Raw genomic sequence first — 18595 nt, forward strand, 5'->3', positions numbered from 1 at the left:
GTCTCTTGCCATTGGACGGCAGTTCACCACAGCTCACGCCCGCTGCCAGCCAGCCCCACTGCAGCCTATACAGTCACCGGCAACTCACGGCAGTCCAGTTCCAGGTCGAGCTGTTGTTCACCATCTTAGCTGTAGAGGGCGCAGCGTCACTGGCCCTCATGCGGGATCCGAACCGGGGCCCTGATGCTCAGAGCTGGCGTCCCAAACCAGCTCCTAACCAATGCGCCACTCTGCCGACCCCAGACTAATATTTTAAAGGTGTGAGCTTCCTGACTGCCTGTGGCCAGGTCACCCTCCTGCCCAGAAGTGGGAAGGGAGCAGGCCTGGGGCTGTCCTCCCAGGGGTGGGGGTCCCCAAAGAAGGGTGGGCTGTTTGTCAGGGTCTCCAGGGGCTGCGTCGAGAGAGTCCAGTGGAGGCGGGTGGGAGTCAAGGGATGAGGACCCTGAGCTAGGTCTGGCTCCTGGAAGGTCTGCAGGGGCAGCTGGCGTGAGCTGCTTCCCTGTGGCCCGCCCGGCCTCGGGCCGACACTGCAGGACTTCGCGCTCGCCTGCTGGGGATGGACGGAGCCCTACGTGTCTGGGAGCTGTGGGCTCCACCTGCATGCAGAGCTCAGGACGCGTTTGGGAACTGGGGAATGACCACACGGAGCGCTGCCAAGTCACTCGGCAGCACAAGTCACAGACGCAGAAGCGCTTAAATACAGATTTATTGCAAACCCACACGCAGACGGGCAGCTTTGCAGGCTGGCGCCCGCGGTCCTCAGGTGGAACTCAGAGTCCGATCTGTTGCTGCCGCGTCTGTAGAAAGAAAACAGGGCAGAAGCGGCACAGCAACGGACAGAGGGCACACGCGAGACCCCAGGGCGGCGCCATCAGCCGTGTGACCAGTGCCCCCCTTCTATTCCCAGAGGCCTTTGCGCCACTGTCACAGCCGGCGGAGAGGGGAGAGACGCGACACTGAAAATAAAATTGGGCAAAAAGACTGCTGACCAGAGTACACGGCTCTCGAAGTTTCCTACATCGCTGAGGTCAGGTGCCACTCCCCACCTCGTCCCTCCGGGAGACCCCCAAAGGAAAAGGACAAGGAGACTCAGGTGTACACGTGAGGCCTGGGGCCGAGAGGGGTCGCGGAAGGTCCAGGACCAGCTCAGTGACGACTGACTGCAGACCCGGCTCACGCCCCCTTGGCGATGTGCTGACCAGCCACCTGGCGAGCAGCCTGCCTCCGTGACGATGAGCCGGCCCACCCATGCAGCTGGAGGTGGGGCCTCCAGAAGGACCATCTGCCAGACAGGTTGCTGGACCCACAGCCGGGCGGGCAGAGCCCACCAGGCAGGTTACAGTGTGTGGCAATCGTGCCCAGGTCGCAGGCCCCAGCTGGGAGCAGGGCTGGGAGCTCCATGGCGTGGTCGGGAGTCAGCCATGAACGGACCGGGGCTGCTGGCACACCATGGGCTCCTGAGGGCACCCGGCCCAGTTCCCTTTACAACAACCGGGTCTGACAAGAGGGAAGCGCTGGGGGTGGAGGCAAGGCAGCGGGTCGGAGGCCCTGCTGTGCCTGTGGCCACAACTTTCTCCCAATATCCGGAACCGGCGAGGACCTCAGTTTCAACTGTTCCGTGACACTACATATTACAAACGAGCGAGACGGCAGTGACCACGCAGCAAGGTCAGGCCGAGAGTCCCTACACCGCCAGGCGCCAGGCATCGCCCCGCCCTGCACACCCACCCCCACCGCCCAGCACAAGAACAGCAAGCAGCGCACACACAGCGGCGGGCAGGCGGGCGGGCAGCAGGTCCCAGCTGTGCCTGCTGGGACGGACGTCCTGGGCACCCTGCATGGCCCACCCTGCTCTGGAACAGTCTGCAGACGCCAGGCAGGGGAGGCCGCTCGCCCTTGAAAGAAGGGAAGGTGAGGCCACCAGCCTGCGAGTCCCAGCAGGAGGGGCACAGCATGGGCGTCCTCTCGTCACTAGAACTGCACGGCCCCCGGGGAGATGTTGAACATGGCCGGGTCGAACCGCTGGCCTCGGAAGGGAGAGCCTTCAGCGTCCCACCCCTTCTTCAGCATCTCATGGACTTTCTACAACAGAAAACACAGGGGTTAGGCCCAGTCACCAGGCCCACACGGCCAGGCAGGACTCTGCTTCCTTCTCCAGAGGACCCGCCTGGGGTGACTGCAGACCCTCCGTGGCACCATGCTCCCCACATGCTGATCCCACCTCCATCTTGTCACCAGCAAAGCTCAGGCTATCTTCATGGCGGAGCTGCTGTCCCTTCTCACCAAGGGTTTCTGCCCAAACTCCAATGGCCCAGGGAGGAGGCTGGTGGCATCAAGGCCTATACCATCAGATAATCCAGGGTGACCTGGGCCATGACTCAGAGGGAGGCCTCAGGAGATCCCACTGTGGACCCGCCAGTCCTGGACCCACAGTGGCCCATCTAGGAGGTCCCGTGTCCAGGGGACTGCAGCACACTGCGCCCGAGGGAGGTACCGCCCCGAGCCATAGGCTCCCTCCTCTGTGAACACCCCAGCTGGAACCATCTCTGCTCCTTGTGACCCCAAGAAACGAGGACGAGGAAGAGTGACGGCACAGGGCCAGGACCCACACACTGAGCGCAGGGAAAGTTCCGTGTCCGAAAGGCGGCGGCATGCAGGGACCAGGCAACACCATGGCTCACGTGGCACAGACAACGCCCGTGGCTGCCTACTGCGCCAGCAGGGGTGGGTGTCTGGCAGAGGGAGTGTGGGCCAGGCCTCCGCCTACATCCGTCCTCCTGGGCCTCCCAGCACTCTGCACCCCACCTGAGCACACTTGCTGTCACTCACAGCTGCAGCGCAGGCAGGCAGCGTCCCCGGGTGGCACTGGTCTCGTCACTCACACTCTAAGGGCAGCCTTCAACCGTGCCCCCCAGAGGGTCCTGCCCCTCAGGAAACGCAGTACCACTGCCACCACGGCCCCCATCTGAGGTAGACCTGTGGCCCCAATTTCCCCTGGGGACCCCTTTCCTCCAGGGAACAGAACATCAGCTGAACCATCCGTGGCTGTGCAGCCTCAGCACCAAGTGTCACCACGCCTGTGGCTCCTCTCCCGCTGCCGTCTCCTCTGAGGCCCAAAACTGCTCCCAGGCTGTGCTTCCCTCACGGCCCGCGGGGAGAACAGTCCACGTGGACGGCCAGGAGGCGGGCCACCTTTGCTTGGCTCCTTCTGGAATCCCCAAGAAGCCCACGAGGCCCAGGCAGCAGGGCCACCGCAGGGCCAGGCCATGTGTATGCTCCACCAGAGTCACCGCAGTCCCAAGCCATCCATCTCCAGCGAGGGACCAAGGGCAGGAGGCTCCTGGCCACCCAGGAGCAGGTCGGCCAGGTAAGGGTGATCCCAGGTCATGCCACCTGCACTGCCAGCCCTGGGCTCCTGTGTCCGCCGGTGTCCGCAAGGCACCGAGCGCAGCCAGGCCAGCACGCTGCTGGCACGTGCGTGGCGAGCCATCCAGGATGCCTCCCCCCGAACCGCAGTGCGTCCCAGGCTCCTCTTCACATCCATCTGGATCGGGGCCCTCCTGCTCCCCGCGTGGGCGTCAGGGCTCTGTGCCCACCCACTTCCGGATGGGGACACCAGCACCTCCAATGGCTGCACAAGGCCCCTTCCCATCAGGCCAGCATTCAGGCTGCTCTTCATCTGGCGGCCACGGGCAAATGTGTGCAGCCTAAACCTGAGGCCCGTGACCCTCGCCGACGGCCGGCCTCAGTCCCAGCCCCCAGCCCTGTCAGCCCTGATGGGTCCAGGAGCTGGGCCGAGAGAAGATTCAGACACGTGTGGAGGGAGAACAGAGGCCAGAGCCAGCTCAGGGTTTAGGCCCCGGCTGAGCTTCTGGGGCCCAGGGCTCACCCTGTGAAGAGGAGCCGGGGCCAGCGCGACCGACCTGCTTGCAGTGAGGACGGGGAGGCCACACCAGCAGGCCTGCAGGCGGTGGGCCCAGGGCACTCACAGAACCAGCCAGGCTGCAGGAGCCGCACGAGACCCCCGAGAAGGTGACCAGCGTTGGGGGAGGGGGTCCTGTGCTTGTCACATGAGGAACAAAATCACAGTGTGCAGCAACCTGCCCCCCACCCCCACCCCCATGTCACACTGCGGCTCATGTGAAACCCTGAGGGCTAAAAATCAATCTGAGGAAAGAGACCCTTTCTTCCCTGAGTCCACTTATTAAAACACAAGGAAGAATGGAGCCATCTACACTCATCTGAGGTTCTGCCTTCTGTGGTTTGTTACTTGTGGTCAACCGCAGTCCAAAAACGTTAAATGTAAAAGTCCAGAAAGAGATGATTCGTAAGTTTTAAACTGTGTGCCGTTCTCAGCAGCATGATGAAATCTCGAGCCGTCCTCCTCCGTCCCGCCCGGGACGTAAATCGTCCCTTTGTCCAGCGTCCCCACACTGCACACTCCCTGCCTGGCAGCCGTCTAGGTGATCAGATCAACTGTAACGTTGCTTGTGTTCAAGTCACCCTTACTCTACAGAATAACGGCCCCAAAGTGCAACAGCAGTGATGCTGGCGCGTCAGAGCCGCCAGCGAGAAGCGCTAAGGTGCTTCCTGTGGTGAGAAGCTGAGTGTGCAGGACAGCAACATAACAGGGGCGGTACTGTCTTGTTTCAGGCACCCCCTTGGGTCCTGGAACATGTCCCCATAGATACAGGGGGACCCCTGTACTCATCCAACTAACCCCCTCTCTGCACTGCTCAGGCATGAACCTCCTCTTCCTGTCACACAGCCTCTTCCTGTCACAAGCCTCTGGCCACACGGACTTCTTGGGCCTCTGATGATCCAAAGTAACTTGGAAGGACTTCCCGCCCACTGGCCCTTGTGGTCGGACCTGTGCTGGCCCTGCGACAGGGCCCCCATGAGCTAGAAGCCCACACCGTGCAACTGGGGTTGTGTGCACAGGCGCGCCTCTGTCCAGGTGTGAAACCACTGCCCTCTCCCGGCTGTGACCAGGTGACCAGGCTGGAGCTGCCCAAGTCAGGACCCAGCCGGTGATCTTGCCCTGCAGTGAGGTTCCCCATCCACGCCCCACACCCGCCCCACCCCGTCCAGCCCACATCCCCCACTGTCCCATGCACACCTCCCCGGCCCGTCCACCCCCACACGGGCCCCGCCCCGCGCATACCAGCTCGTGGCTCTGCGGCTTGCCCTGCAGCTTCTGGTGGTAGTCGAAGGTGAGCCTGTCCAGCACTGCGTGCTCCTCCTCGTCCACAGTGGCCATGGAGCGCTCCTTGTTGATCTGGTCAATATCGATGGGCTCCTCGCCCTCCAGGACGGCACTCCACCAGTACTCCCCCGCCTTGTTCAGGCTCACCTGGGCAAAGGTGGACACCGGTCAGTGTGCAGCACGACGACCGGACTCTGACACCCCAGGACTACAATCTGGGGGCGACTTCGGGTCCCCCCATGTGTGCCACCACCCCACACCCACTCCGCCGCCAGGACCCTCGCCCACTTTGGCCAGGCCTCTGAGCTACCCGCCACCTGTGTCCCCCTCACAGCCTCCCCAAGATGCCACGGGGGCTCAACCCCAAATGTGCCCTCTTTCAATATCCTTCCGACAGTCCCGGCAGGCCACCCCCTACCTCTCTGATGACCTTGGCTGCTTCCAAGCCTGGCACCCGTCTCCTGTCGGCTGGGGGCCTGGGACCCAAGGACCACCTGCTTAGTGCATTCTGAGCTGCGCACCCCCACCCCCGCCCACGCCCCCATGCCCAGGCACCTTCCTGCTCTCATCCCTGGCCAGGATCCTCCAGTCCTGCAACCACCACATGCGACTCCCCTCCCGGTCAGGGCAAGTGCCCCACACCCAGCCTCACGGCACTACCTGGGGAGGGGGCCTGAGGGACAGAAGAACCAGAAGTGGGGACAGCACCATGAGAACAAAAGCAGAACACTGGGGCTTTGCGTGAAGCTGGTGTCAAGGGCACCTGTCTCAGGACCACATGGTGAGCGCCCAGGCGGCACCCCGGCCACAGTCAGCAGCTCACTGGGAGTCTTGGCAGGGCAGTCCCCTTGCACTGTCCACACTAACGGGAGGAGACCCGTCATGCAGGAGGACAGAGAAGTGACTCACTCAGAGGAGGATATGGGGACACAGGTGACACCTGTGAGGGCGCAGTGCTGGGAGGACACGGGGCAGACGTTCCGGGAATGAAGCTGAAGGATCCTGGTCTAAATACGACTGTGATGAGGTCGGCTGACGGTTTAACATTTGCTTTGGGCTTTTTCATGCTGTTACTTCTTCCAAGTGGGGCTGTGGAGGCCCTTTGCACACAGTGCAGTCCACCGTTGTGTGGGCACATCCTGGCGTTCTCACAGGCCCCTGACCAAGCCGCGCAGGCCATTCCCAGGCGCCCCACCCCCTCGCCCGACGCTCACTGCCTTTTTGCTGGTCGGGTCCGCAATGCTGGTTGCTGATGGAATCACGTGGCTGCAGCCTCGTGTGCCTGCTCTGCTCCAGACATGGAGGTTGGGCCCCATGCTCAGCGTGTCTGACCTAATGACACCATTCCGCGCTCCCACTAGCAACGTCACCAGCACCTGGTGCTGTCGGTTCTTTCCAGCGTGAAGCGACACGTCGCTGGGGTTTTAACTCACATCTCAACGACTGATGTTGGGCATCTTCGCACGTGCTTATTTGCGATCTCATTCTTAAACACATTTTATTTGGAGTAATTCTAAACTTGTAAGTCACCAGACTTGTTCGAGCAAAACACGCCTACCCCTAGATCCACGCAGCCTCTCACACTGGCCGTGCGCACGCTCAGCCTGAGTGTGTAACACGTGGTGCGAACCCGGCGTTTTTTCTGAACCACCTCGGCCGTTCACCCCGAATATCCGATGAGCGCCTCCATCCTGAGGACACGGAAGCACTTTAATTACTGTGCCCCGGCTGAGGATCCAGGGCAGGCTGCCTGTATTTGTGGTCCTGTCCCCTTTCTCCTGGGACACTCTACAGACTTTGTCTTTTGTTGTTTTGTTTTTAAAGGTTATTGTGCACTTGGGGTTTGTCTGGTGTTTCTTCCTGATTAAACTCAGGGAAGCACCCCAACATAACACTGCACAGATGATGCTGCGCTCCTCCTGGGTGTCCCACCTGCAGGCACACGTCACCTGGTGGTGTCCACAGGGGTTCCTGCCCGATTCCATCGGCCCCAGCAGGTGCTGTGCACTGGCCAGTGAGGGCCTGCTGCTCCGTGACGGAGCCCACTGCCCTCAGCACAGACGCCTGGGTGCCTAGCGCCTCGAGGGCTCTCCATCACGCTTGTCCCTAATTGTGTGGTGTCAGGGTCCTGGTGACACACCCCCTCCTTTCTTTGCCTTCCCAGGCTCCTTTCATGGACCTGGTCCCAGACAGAGATTCGGTTTTTCGGGGGACTCCCCCAAGAACGTCCTCAGAGAAACTTTGAACTCAGCATGAACGAGATCACACCAGCCAGTGACTCCCCAGCACTCACCTCCCTCTCCTGCCTTGGTCACAGAACCTCGTTTCTATTCAGGGAGCCAGTGCCCCGTGAGGACGACGGCTCCTCACAGCTGCCCCCAGGGTCAGGTTGGGCAGAGGGGACCTGCGTGAGTCGTGGGTGGTACTTCGTGGGGGGAAGAGTGCAAGACCAGGGAACCCGCTCAGCTCCAGCCATTCTGCGGGGATGCAGTGGACCCGTCTGACCACTGGCCTCTCAGGATGCGCCCAAGGCAGCACTGTATGAGCAATCTGGTTTTTGGTGTTGCCAACTCTTTTCTTAAGCTTAAACATTAGATCACTGCAGGAGCCAGACAACCCGGGCTGCAGTGCAGGTGTGGCTGGAAGGCACGTGGAGGTGGCCCAACAGCCACGGAAAGACGGGGGGGGGGGGGGGGGGGGCATGCCCCGTCCACTGCGAGTGTGGCCTGCCGCAGTTCTTCTGGCACACGCCTTCGGTCCCCCGGCCACTTCTCTACAACACTGCGGAACGTACTGCCTCAGGCTGCCACCCTCCTAATTCCAAACTTGCGCTCCTTCCTACTGGGACCCGGGGCCTGGGGACGACGTCAAGGATCTGGGCACAGTGAGAAACATGAGAGTCCTAGAGGCGTGGGCCAGGGGCTCGCTCCACACCAGGGACGACCTTCCACCGCGGGCTCCAGGCTGTCACCACCATGCTAACCCACTCCAACCTGCATTTGTGAAAAAGGTGGTGAAGTGATGAGGACACGCGTCCCAGGGCCAGTGGCCTCCAGGCCACCAGCGAGAGGGAACAAAGACGGTGAGCCTCAGGCAGAAACGCACATGCTCACTAGAAAACCACCAGGAACGAGTGCAGGGGGCACGCAAGTCAGCGGGAGGGGAAAATGAACAGCCCCAGGGCTGGCGGGCACACAGGGCTGGTGACACCACCGAGCAATGGCGCCTTCAGGGGGAGCCCGTGGCCAACGGCCAAGGACTACAGTCCGCCTGTGACTGAAGAAAATCATCTGAATAAACCACTGGAGGTGTGGGGGGCACAGCCTGTGTAGGAGCCCGAGGGAGCTGCAGGCAGGTCAAGGCCTGTGACAGTCTGTGGCCACCGTGCCAATGCTAAGTGACCTGTGAGCATGTCATCAGTGGGGACCGGCTTCACCTCGGCCACAAAGCATCCGCGGGCTGAGGGCGTCAGCTTCACATAGAGGGACAAACAAGGACAGGGAGCTGACGCAGGTTCTGGGATGCAGGCGCATGGGGGAGGCTGGGAACCAGGAGGCCGCGTTTACATGCTTGCGTGTGGGAGGGAGGCAAGCGCTTTCACCCGGTTTTAGCTGCCACCCCTGCTGGCACTGAGAGCCTGCCTGGCGTGGCTGACACGGGTCCACAGCTCAGGAGGGGCGACTGGGAGCAAGAGGCATGTGTGCACCAAATGCTGGCACAACAGAGGTTCCAAAGACTAAGGACTCTGATGTGGTGCCAGGCACCCGAGTCCCCACCCTTGTCCCACATGGCCCTCACAGTGACCCTGCCACATGAGGCCTGTGCCAGGTCCCGGGGTCGTCGTTACACAGCGCTGCATACGGGGCTTCACACAAGACATTTGTCCCCGCAGTCTGGTGGCCAGAGTCCCAGACTACGGTGACGCGGGGCCATGCTCCCTCCAGAAGTTCCAGGAGACGGGCTGTGGCCACGTGTCCCCAACCCCTGCCCTGACTTCACTTCATTCCTCACCTCTGTCTCAAATCTCTGTCTCTTTTTTCTCACCACTTGTCACCTGACTGCAGGCCACCTGGGTAACCTGGGATGAGCTGTCCATCACAGCGCCCCTCACTTGTCACATCTGCAACCAAGTCTCATTGCAGGTCCCAGAATCTGGCGAAGACGTCAGGGGGGCCCTTCCCATCCCGCAGTCACCCAGTGCCCAGCACAGGGCCTGCCACTGAAGGGTGTCGGGGAGCAGAGGTCCTGCAAGGCTAGTGAGACACAGCTAGGCCGGTGACCTTGGTGCCACACTCTGCCCCTGGGACTGCAGGGGCTTGGCAGCTGCACCGTAACTAACGGTCTCCACACACCAGAGCACAGTCTCACCCAGGGGCACGGCCCCACATGTCACCAGCGAACAGTAATCGAATCGGAAACACACCAAATCTTCGGCTCATAAACAGCGAGGTCCCCCCAGCCTGCTGGCTGGCATTCCCAAGGGCAGGGCGAAGCCCCGCCCACACTCACCAGAACGCACTTCCCGGGCTCCAGGCTCCAGACAGAGCCCTCAGTGTTGACCTTGTGGGTGAACTTCCCCTCCATGAGGACACGGTCCCCACTTTCCTCCAGCACGGCCACCCGGATGGAGCTGCTGCCAAGAGCCACCGAGACCTGCGACAGAGCAGAAGAGAATCGTTTCATGTGTGAAGGTGGTGACCAGTGCGCTCTGAAATGGGAGGGGACAATGGTCCCCAAAGCACCTGGCCAAGCGCCACAGGACAAGACACAAGACATCCTTGAGTCACCAGGCATTTGGAACAAGAATATTGGCACGTGGTCACTCTTAAGTTATAAGACCAGCTGACATGTGGGACGCAGATGTGTGACAGTGCTGCTTTTCCGCAAGGCCCTCTGCAGTCCCAGGGGCAGGCGGGCACCTGTCCTGGGCCGCCTCTGAGGATCAGCCTTCACCAGGGACCAGGCCCTTGGTTCTGTCAGCTCCCTGGGAAACTCGCTCCACAAGCCGAGCTCCGTCCCTTGTCTGGGACCCCGTGCTGGGGCGCCCTCTCTCGGGTTTCCGCGACCAACCAGGGGCTGCTGAGAACGGGCTCCGCCCATGTGGACCTGGCAGCCAGCACCAAAGCCGGTGCGCCCAGGAGTCACTGGGTGAGTAACGGGACGGGAAGCATATGGGGCTCCTGTTTCTATTTGTTTCACTTCCTCCTTTTAAATTCTGAAGTCCTTGTGTTTCATAATGTAGAGTTCTTTTTTTTTATTATTTTAAGATTTTATTGGGGAATTGGGGGAGGGAACAGCATTGGGGAATTGGGGAAGGGGAAGACAAGCTGCTGTCCTTCTGTTCTTCAGTCTAGTTATGGAGGACGTCGCTTCACTGGCCCATGTTGGTATTATCATTGCGCTCTTCCTGGGTGAGGCAGATCGCTCGCTGGCCATTGGACAGCCGCTCACGGCGGCTCTTGGCAGCTCACGGCGGCTGCTGGCCACTCACACTGGCTGCAGGTCACACACGGTAGCTCACGGCAGCCCAATGCAGCCCCACTGCAGCCTACGCTGTCGCTGGCCACTCACAGCAGCCCAGCTCCAGGTTGAGCTGTTGTTCACCATCTTAGCTGTAGAGGGCGCAGCATCACTAGCCCTCATGTGGGATCCGAACCGGGGCCCTGCTGCTCAAAGCTGGCGCTCCCAAGCCAACTCTTAACCAACGTGCTACTCGGCCAGCCCTACATGGACCTTCTTAACAGAGATTAACCGGTTCCAACCAGTAATCTCTGTCCATTCATTAGCCGACCACTAAGCTGACCATGTAGAGATGTCACTGGCCACACACAATAAAAAATACAGACTTCTGAGAATTAGTTCAGAAAAGTCATTAAACAAACAAGAACAATTACATCATGTCCTAAAACAACAAACCATGGGGAGAAGGGAAACTCTGATTTCCAGAGTTGCCACATTGTTATTTAAAATGCCCAGTTTTCAACAAAAAAATTAGAAGACTCACAAAGAAACAAGAAAAGATGGCCCATAAACCAGGGGAAAATATCAGTAAAATCTGTCCCTGAGGAAGCCCAGACATGGAAAGTCTAGAGTTCAGCTGTTGTAAATATGCTCAGAGCTAAAGAAAATCACGTGCAAACTAAAGGGAAGTAATGTGAATAATTCTCATAAGTAGAGAATTGCAATAAAGAGATGGATATTATTTTTTAAAGAACCAAAGGCAAACTCTGGAATTCAAAAGAAAAAAATGAGTGAAAAATCCACTAGAGGGTCTCTTCTAAGTAGGTTTCAGCAGTTAGAAGAATCATCAAACTAGAAGAATAAAAAACACAAACACAGAGCTTCAGAGACCTGAAGGACACCACTAAACACACCACCACACGCACAGTGGGAGTCACAGAAGGAGAGGAAAGAAAGGGCAGAAAATATTTTAAACAATCATGGCTGAAATATTTCCAAATTTGACCAAAATAATTAACCTAGAGATCCCACAAGTTCTACGAACTCCAAGTAGAATATACTTGAAGAGATTAAGACCTAGATGCATCAAAATCAAGCTGTCAAAAAGGCCAAAGACAAAGGGAGAATGTTGAAAAGAGGAAGAGGAAAGCAACATGCCACATGCAAGAAATATTCAAGAGTAACTGCTGATTTGTCATGAGAAACCATGGGGGCTAAAAGGCAGTGGGATGAAGTAATCACAGAGCTAAAAGAAGGGAATCGTCAGCCAAGAATTCTGCATCCAACAACTCTATTCTTCAAAAATGAAGGCAAAATTGAGACATTGCCAGACAATTCATTAGAGAGAATTCATCCTTAACAGACCTGTATTTTCTTGCTTAAGCCCTATAAGAATACTAAAGGGAGACAGACCCTCAGGTTGAAATAAAAGGCAACTAGATGGTAACCAGAACCCACATTAAGAAACAGCCCCAGTGAACGTAAACAGAAAAGACAGCCTAAGTGCATCTCTTGTGTAAATCTTTATAACCTTGGAGTAGGCAATGGTTTTGTAGATGACACCAAAAGCACAAGCAACCAAAACCAAATAGAGATATCTGAATAATAAATAACTAAATTAAACTTTATAAAAATTAAAGACTTTGGTGCTTCAAAAAACACTATCTCTTGGGAAAGTGAAACGACAACTCACGGAACATGAGAAAATGTATACAGAATATTTAGCTGACAAGGGTAGAATAAGATCAAGAGTTTAAAACATTTATAACTCAACAATGAAAAGACAACCCAATTTTAAAATGGGCAAAGCCCTTGAATAGACATTTCTTTGAAAAAGATACACAAGCAGCCAGTAAGTACATGAAAGACACTCAACATCATCAGGGAAATGCAAACCAAAAGCAGTGAGACAGCCCGACAGTCATCAGGATGGCAACAAAAAGCAAAACAAAACAAAAACAGACGTTAGGACGTGGAGAGATGATGAACCTGATGTGTTTTTGCTGGATGTGTAGAACGGTGCAAGCACTTCAGAATACAGGTTAGCAAACTCCGCAGGAGGTGAGTCACGGAGCAGGACCAGCAATTCCACACCGACGCGCTCCAGAACAGAAAGCGTGTCCACATATGGGGAAAGCAGAAACGACTGGGGTGCAGATGTGTGCACGGTGGAGAGCACACAGATGGCCGCATCCTACGTGACAAGTGCTGAGACACCAGCAAAGGGCAGCACAGCACGTGGTGCCAATGCAGGAGGAGCAGGGACCTCATGAACAGGCCAGCGGTCGTCACCCTTAGGTGCTGATGAGGTTCCCCTCAGACTAACACCACCACCCAGCAAGCTGTGTCCCTTCCTGCACAGGAAATGAGGTACAGCACACACGTGAATGCGCTGTGTGTGGAAATGCCCGAGGAACACCCCCACATTTACAAGCCATTACACTGACCACGTCTGTAATTAAATGCAGCACCTGGTTCAAACCCAGAACACTCCCCGCCGACACCCCAAACCATCCTCACCCACATATGACAGTTAGTAGCAGGTGGTGGGGACACTCTAAACCACTTTCTTAAAACTACAGTTTTTAAAAATCAACATTAGTGTCATTTTCAGCCTCAGTTCTATCTCCCTGATTTTGGTTAGTTTCAAGTTCTACCTGTTCTTTCTTAGCTACACGTGGGAGTGCCTTTACCTAATCAAACACAACAGGAAGATCAACGCCAAGGGGTGAAACTCCTACTGGGTCAGGCTGCTTGCTGGCTATTGACAAATGAGATGGGGCCCAAAGCACCACAGAGAAGAGACCTTCCCCGAGGAAAACAAGTTGGCTTAAACTGGAAACCATCAGAATTTAGAGAAAACCACTCTAACGGGGTAAGAAGATCAAAGTGAACTATAAGGCAGCAAAAGTTCAGGCCGTGAGCCCAGCAGCCAGCTGCAGGACCTCACCAGTCAACGACGACCGCCCACAATCTCCCAGAGGAAAGAGAAGAACACTGAGGAGGAAATTAATTCACTTGTCATTCAATGTCATCCACGCATGACTTCGTCTGTAACTATATGACATTTTCCACTCAAAAGACAACCAATCAAGCGGGGCGGGGGTGGGGGCCGGGGCCTCATCACTTTGCGTCTCCAAGAGCTTTCTCATCTGCAAAATGAGAGATTAGACTAAAAATCTCCGGACCTCAATTTTCCAGTATTAAAATCCTATGGTTCAGTGAGACATCACGCTTCCAGCCAGCCTGGCTGACGTCAGCCATCGCAACACCACCCCTCGCAACACCACCCCTGTCATGACCCCAGCTCCAGACTCCCCTGGGCGAGCAAGCAGAGGGGATGAGGCAAACACCCTCCCCGCTAGTGCTTCAGACCAGAGATTGGTTTTTCCATCATTTTGAGAAGTTTTCCTTGAGATTCACCATAGCAGTCTCTGTCCCCCACCACACTTCAGAGGCAAGTCCATTTCCACAGAAATCAGTGAGTAAAGGAGACGCAAGCCTGCAGCTGGAGAAGGGGGCCAGGACCCCTCTGCCAACATGCATTGTCTCCCACCCCCGCCCCTCCACCAAGAGCTACCTACAGCCCAGAGCAAGTGTGCCCACCCGCTGAGCGGCTGCAATCGCAGCCACCATCACGAGGGCACCTCACAGATGCCAAGGAAAAAACCCAAAATAAACACTGCTGACAGGTAGCTGTGTGACAGGTACCTCAGGGGACAGCTGCAAAGGAGCCAGTCCAGAAAGAAGGTGGTAACTCAGAAAAACCTTAGACCAGCAAAAGCCAAGAGATGCAAAATAAACTTCTCCCCGTTTTAAAAAAGGGAGGCATGATTGAAACTCTTAGATCACTAAGAAATGGAGAGACCATGAATACTTAGAAGGTTACAGTATAATAAGAATGCCATGGGAAAAAAACCACTATTGAAGGAGAAAAAGAAAAATTCAACCGTGTAAATTACATAAATGTCTAACCGCGATGCTGTACACTTGAGATGAATATAAAACAACACTGAATGTCAACTGTAATTGAAAAATTAAAAATGGGGAGGAAAAGGTGAAGGAAATAAGAGGTCCAAATTTCCAGGTATAAAACAAGTCAGTCACGGGGATGAAACGTACAGCCTGGGAATATAGTCAATAATGTTGTGACAGCGTGGGACGGTGTCAGGTGGTTCCCGGACTTATGGTGATCACTTCTTTAGGGATATAAATGTTGAATAACTATGGTGTACCCCTGCAACTGATGTAATACTGTATCTTAATAAAAACCTTTAAAAGGTAAAGAAAACCTCAAAAATAAAACCTCAACCACGTAGGAGAAGAAGAAACCAGTGTAAATTAGGTCAGTGGGTGTCACAAAAACACTGATGCGAGCCACACCAACACTTTGACGGCCCAGCCCCCTTCAGTCCCGGCTCCACCCTCCGACTCCCTGCTCATTCCCACACCTCCCGGAGGTCGGAGTGCTGGCCCGAGCCAGCCAGCCTGGACACAGCCCGACAAGCCACTGTGCAGTGGACCCTCCAAGGTTGCTGCTGGTGGAACCACCGCCACCTGCCGAGCCCCACGGTGCCGGAGCATGGCAACGTCTAACGCAGGAATGAGCGGGTCCCAGGCCCCAGGTGGAAGCGGCCACACCATCCCAGCAGTCAGTCGCAAGTGCGTGTGAGAGAAGCGTGTGACGGCCTGTCCCTGAGCGCGACAGGACTGAAGGCAGGACCCTCAGGACACACTGCTTGGGCACAGCAGGATCATGACACGGACGCCCCAATCACTAGCATGTACATGGGACACGCAGTGTTCACTGGACAGCCTCCCTGGGTGGCTGTAGCAAGTACAGAAAGCAGTCAGGCGGCCTGGGTCTCCTGCTGGCGTTAGGCTGGCTTTAACGCAGTCCTTAGAGAGAGCCCCAGAGGCCCCTGGGCAAGCTGGAAGGCAGGTACAGACCAGGAAGCCACTGCTTTTTCAGCCAGTAATGAAGAGTGGTCACCAACACTTTTCATAATCTATTCACCTTCATACAAGGCAATCCAAACTCAAATTAAGTTGAAATCAACACCTGACCCTTGGTCACCCTAACAAACGCTGAACAAAGCAGCCCAACAGAAGGCCAGCGTGCCCCACCATGGCTTACCAGGGTCGGCGGGGACGTGGTCAGCGGGAGCAATTCCATGGGGATGACCCCTAGTTACCTGGTCTGACTGGACACTGAAGTCCAGCAACCAGGGGTCCCTGAGCCCTGGCACACGTCCCGGGGTGGGGTGGGGAGAGGAAGGAAGGAGTGAGTGGTGGTGCCGATGGCGGCCCCGCCTCACTCCAGCACATGGCAAGCCTGTCTCAGGGGCAGCCCGGGGGCCAGCGAGGGACCTGTGCTCGGAGCCTCAGGACAGGCGGCCAGTGAGGCTCAAAGGCTACCCAACCTGGATCTGCACACAGACCCAGACCAGCAGGAGCTGCTGCCACTTCACATGGTGGAGACTCCATAAAACACACATGCAGCTCAGCCTGGGTGTCGTGCCCCGTGCCCTGGGGGCCTTTCTATGGGAGCAGCAGCACTCACTTCGAGGGAGGGGTGGTGCACAGGGAGCAGACCCCCCCGAGCCGAACCAGCTTCACCACCACGTTCACTCAGCCATTACCCACCAGCCTCACTGGGAGAGGGCCCTGTCCAGGCACACGGCGGGGACATGTGCTGAATATCCACGTCGGCCTGGATGACTGAGTGACTCCTGCAGCCTCAACGTCTCACCCACAAAACATGACAGGTCACTCACTTTGCCGGCTGCAGGGCCTCAGGAGGACTGAAGTGAGGACACAGTTTGTAGCACAACCAGTGTTTCATACACGGTGACGTCCCCCTTCACACACTGCACGAAGGTCTTTTCCTTTACAGTGAAGCCCATCTATTTACAACCACCTACAATCGTGTTGGTTCCCCAGGACCTGGCTCCCTTCCCCTGAAGGATTAGAGGAGCTGGAGGTCCACTCAGGCTGTCAAGGTGACAGCCCCCAAGGGACGTGGCTCCCCGCTCAGAGGCGAGCTCAGCCGAGTGCAGAACCGGGATCCGCCTGTCATTACAGAATTGAGTCTCTGCTCTGCCCCTGGGGGATCCCAGTTCTCCAGCAGTGAAGCGGCCGTGCCCACTGGTTGTGTCTTCTGTGGACACTAAATGCCACATATGACGTGAGAACACTACAACGAGAACGAAGCTCTATGCACACCACACAGGAAGGCTGGTGGGGTGGCCGGGCGTGCCCCACTCCCGGCCTGACGGCTTCAACAGGAGGGTGGGGGAGATGGGGTGGAGACCAGGGAGGGAGATGACGGGCTGACACTTGTGCCAAGGAAAGCAGCGCAAGCAGCGCAAAGAGCCCAGTTACCTGCTTGCCCTTCACCACGTGCTCGGGCACCGGCACCTTGAGCTCCAGGTCGGTGTAGTCCTGTGACCAGGTATAGTTCTCGCGCACGGCGCCGTTGTAGCTGTCAGGGTTCCTCTGGAACTGCTCCTGTCCCCTGAGAAAGAACGCGAAGTCAGACAGCAGCCCGGCACACACATCGGCCCGCACGCCAGTGCGTGCACACGCACGCCGGCTCCTGGTCCTCCCAAAGCGCTGCCCAGTCTCACTTGCTTTTGCATCTCTGAGACCGATTTCTGACCCACTCAGCCTCCCGGGGAGCCCGAGGGATGGGACAAAGGGGAGACCTGCAGACATCTGAGTGCAGCTCCCTCATGGCAGGAAAGTGTCGCCACCACAGCCTGCAGCGCGGGGCCTGTTCCTGTGGTACTCACGGAACTTAGAAGCCAGGCCAGTGCCCTGGCCAAGGGCCTCGCCAATAAAACTGGCTTGTGGGTGCCTGCTGCTCTGCTCAACCCTAGGCCACCTGCCGCGTCCCTCCGCCCAAGCCAGCCGTCAGGTCGCGCGAGGGCACGGCCGACAGCCCAGGGAACCCCGCAGCCAGGGCAGCCAGCACTAGCTAGACAGGCCCGGCCAGCAAGCTGCAGTTGGAGAAAAAGTGCAGTAGCACAGGTGCCACAAAAGCTGGGACCAGAGTCTAACTCAATCTGCAAATTAATAAGTAAAATGGTTCTGCAGGAAATGGAATTTCAGGAAAGCCAAGTTCCTCTATAAGGGTTCCAGATAATAAATGAAAAAGGTGTAACAGGGTGAGAAAATCACCATCTGCAACCACAATGGAACATGAGTCTGCACACGGAAGGATCTGGAATAGGCGCATCCCCAGCGGCGGCATATCCACGCCGTTCCCGTCTGACCACTGTCTACAGGGGGCAGGACGGGCAGAGACCACGTTCATCACAGCAGTCAACATGCCAGCGGCCAAGTCCAGAATGTGGAAATGACAAAGGACGAAGCTCCAAGTTTCTTTACAAATAAGACGCGTGGAACAGAAAGAAGGGGATATTCCAAAGGAAGAAGACACAGCAGCCAGTGCCACATCTGCAACATGAAAAGCTACTGTAAAGACATTCTGAGACAATCAGGAAAAGGTGCGCACACACACTGGGACTGGGTGACAAAGGGACGATGGGTTTGGAAGCTGTGGTTATTACATTAACACATTGAGGATGGGGCATTTAAATTGCTTAAATGCATGTTCCCGGGGTTTAAATCATTTAAATCAACTTTTATACTGTGTTTCTTTAAAAATTTATAACAAATTCGCTACTTTTGTGGACTGAAATTTTCAGGAAATACTCACCAAAGACCCTAGCAGCACTTGAGGGTGTGATACCTCTGAAAACATGCCCCCTTGTGGAGTGGCACTAAGCAGAACCTGCAGATGTACCGAGTTTCATTTCTTTTTTTTGTGGGCAGCACAAACATGGCACCTTCTAGCAGGATATTTTCTTGTACCCTGTTCAATTTTCTCTAGCACATTGGCACAAATCACCCGAAAGTCTCCCG

At 56.5% G+C, this 18595-nt stretch overlaps 1 protein-coding gene across 2 annotated transcripts in view; it reads right to left on the reverse strand.

Moving 5' to 3' along the window:
• Positions 1-688: 688 nt before the first annotated feature.
• NUDCD3 (NudC domain containing 3) overlaps positions 689-18595 on the reverse strand; it is a 26209-nt gene continuing 8302 nt past the window's right edge. The window contains exons 3-6 of one of the 2 annotated variants that reach the window (XM_019626589.1): positions 17051-17183; positions 9716-9859; positions 5165-5353; positions 689-797 (exon numbers count right to left, since the gene is read on the reverse strand). In XM_019626589.1, the coding sequence (XP_019482134.1) occupies positions 771-797; positions 5165-5353; positions 9716-9859; positions 17051-17183 (493 nt within the window). In that variant the 3' untranslated portion in view covers positions 689-770. Of the gene's footprint in view, positions 2083-5164; positions 5354-9715; positions 9860-17050; positions 17184-18595 lie in introns of both variants that reach the window. The other variant, XM_019626588.1, reaches the window with a different exon arrangement.

Source organism: Hipposideros armiger, unplaced genomic scaffold (assembly GCF_001890085.2).
Source record: "Hipposideros armiger isolate ML-2016 unplaced genomic scaffold, ASM189008v1 scaffold_685, whole genome shotgun sequence".
NCBI lineage: Eukaryota > Metazoa > Chordata > Mammalia > Chiroptera > Hipposideridae > Hipposideros > Hipposideros armiger.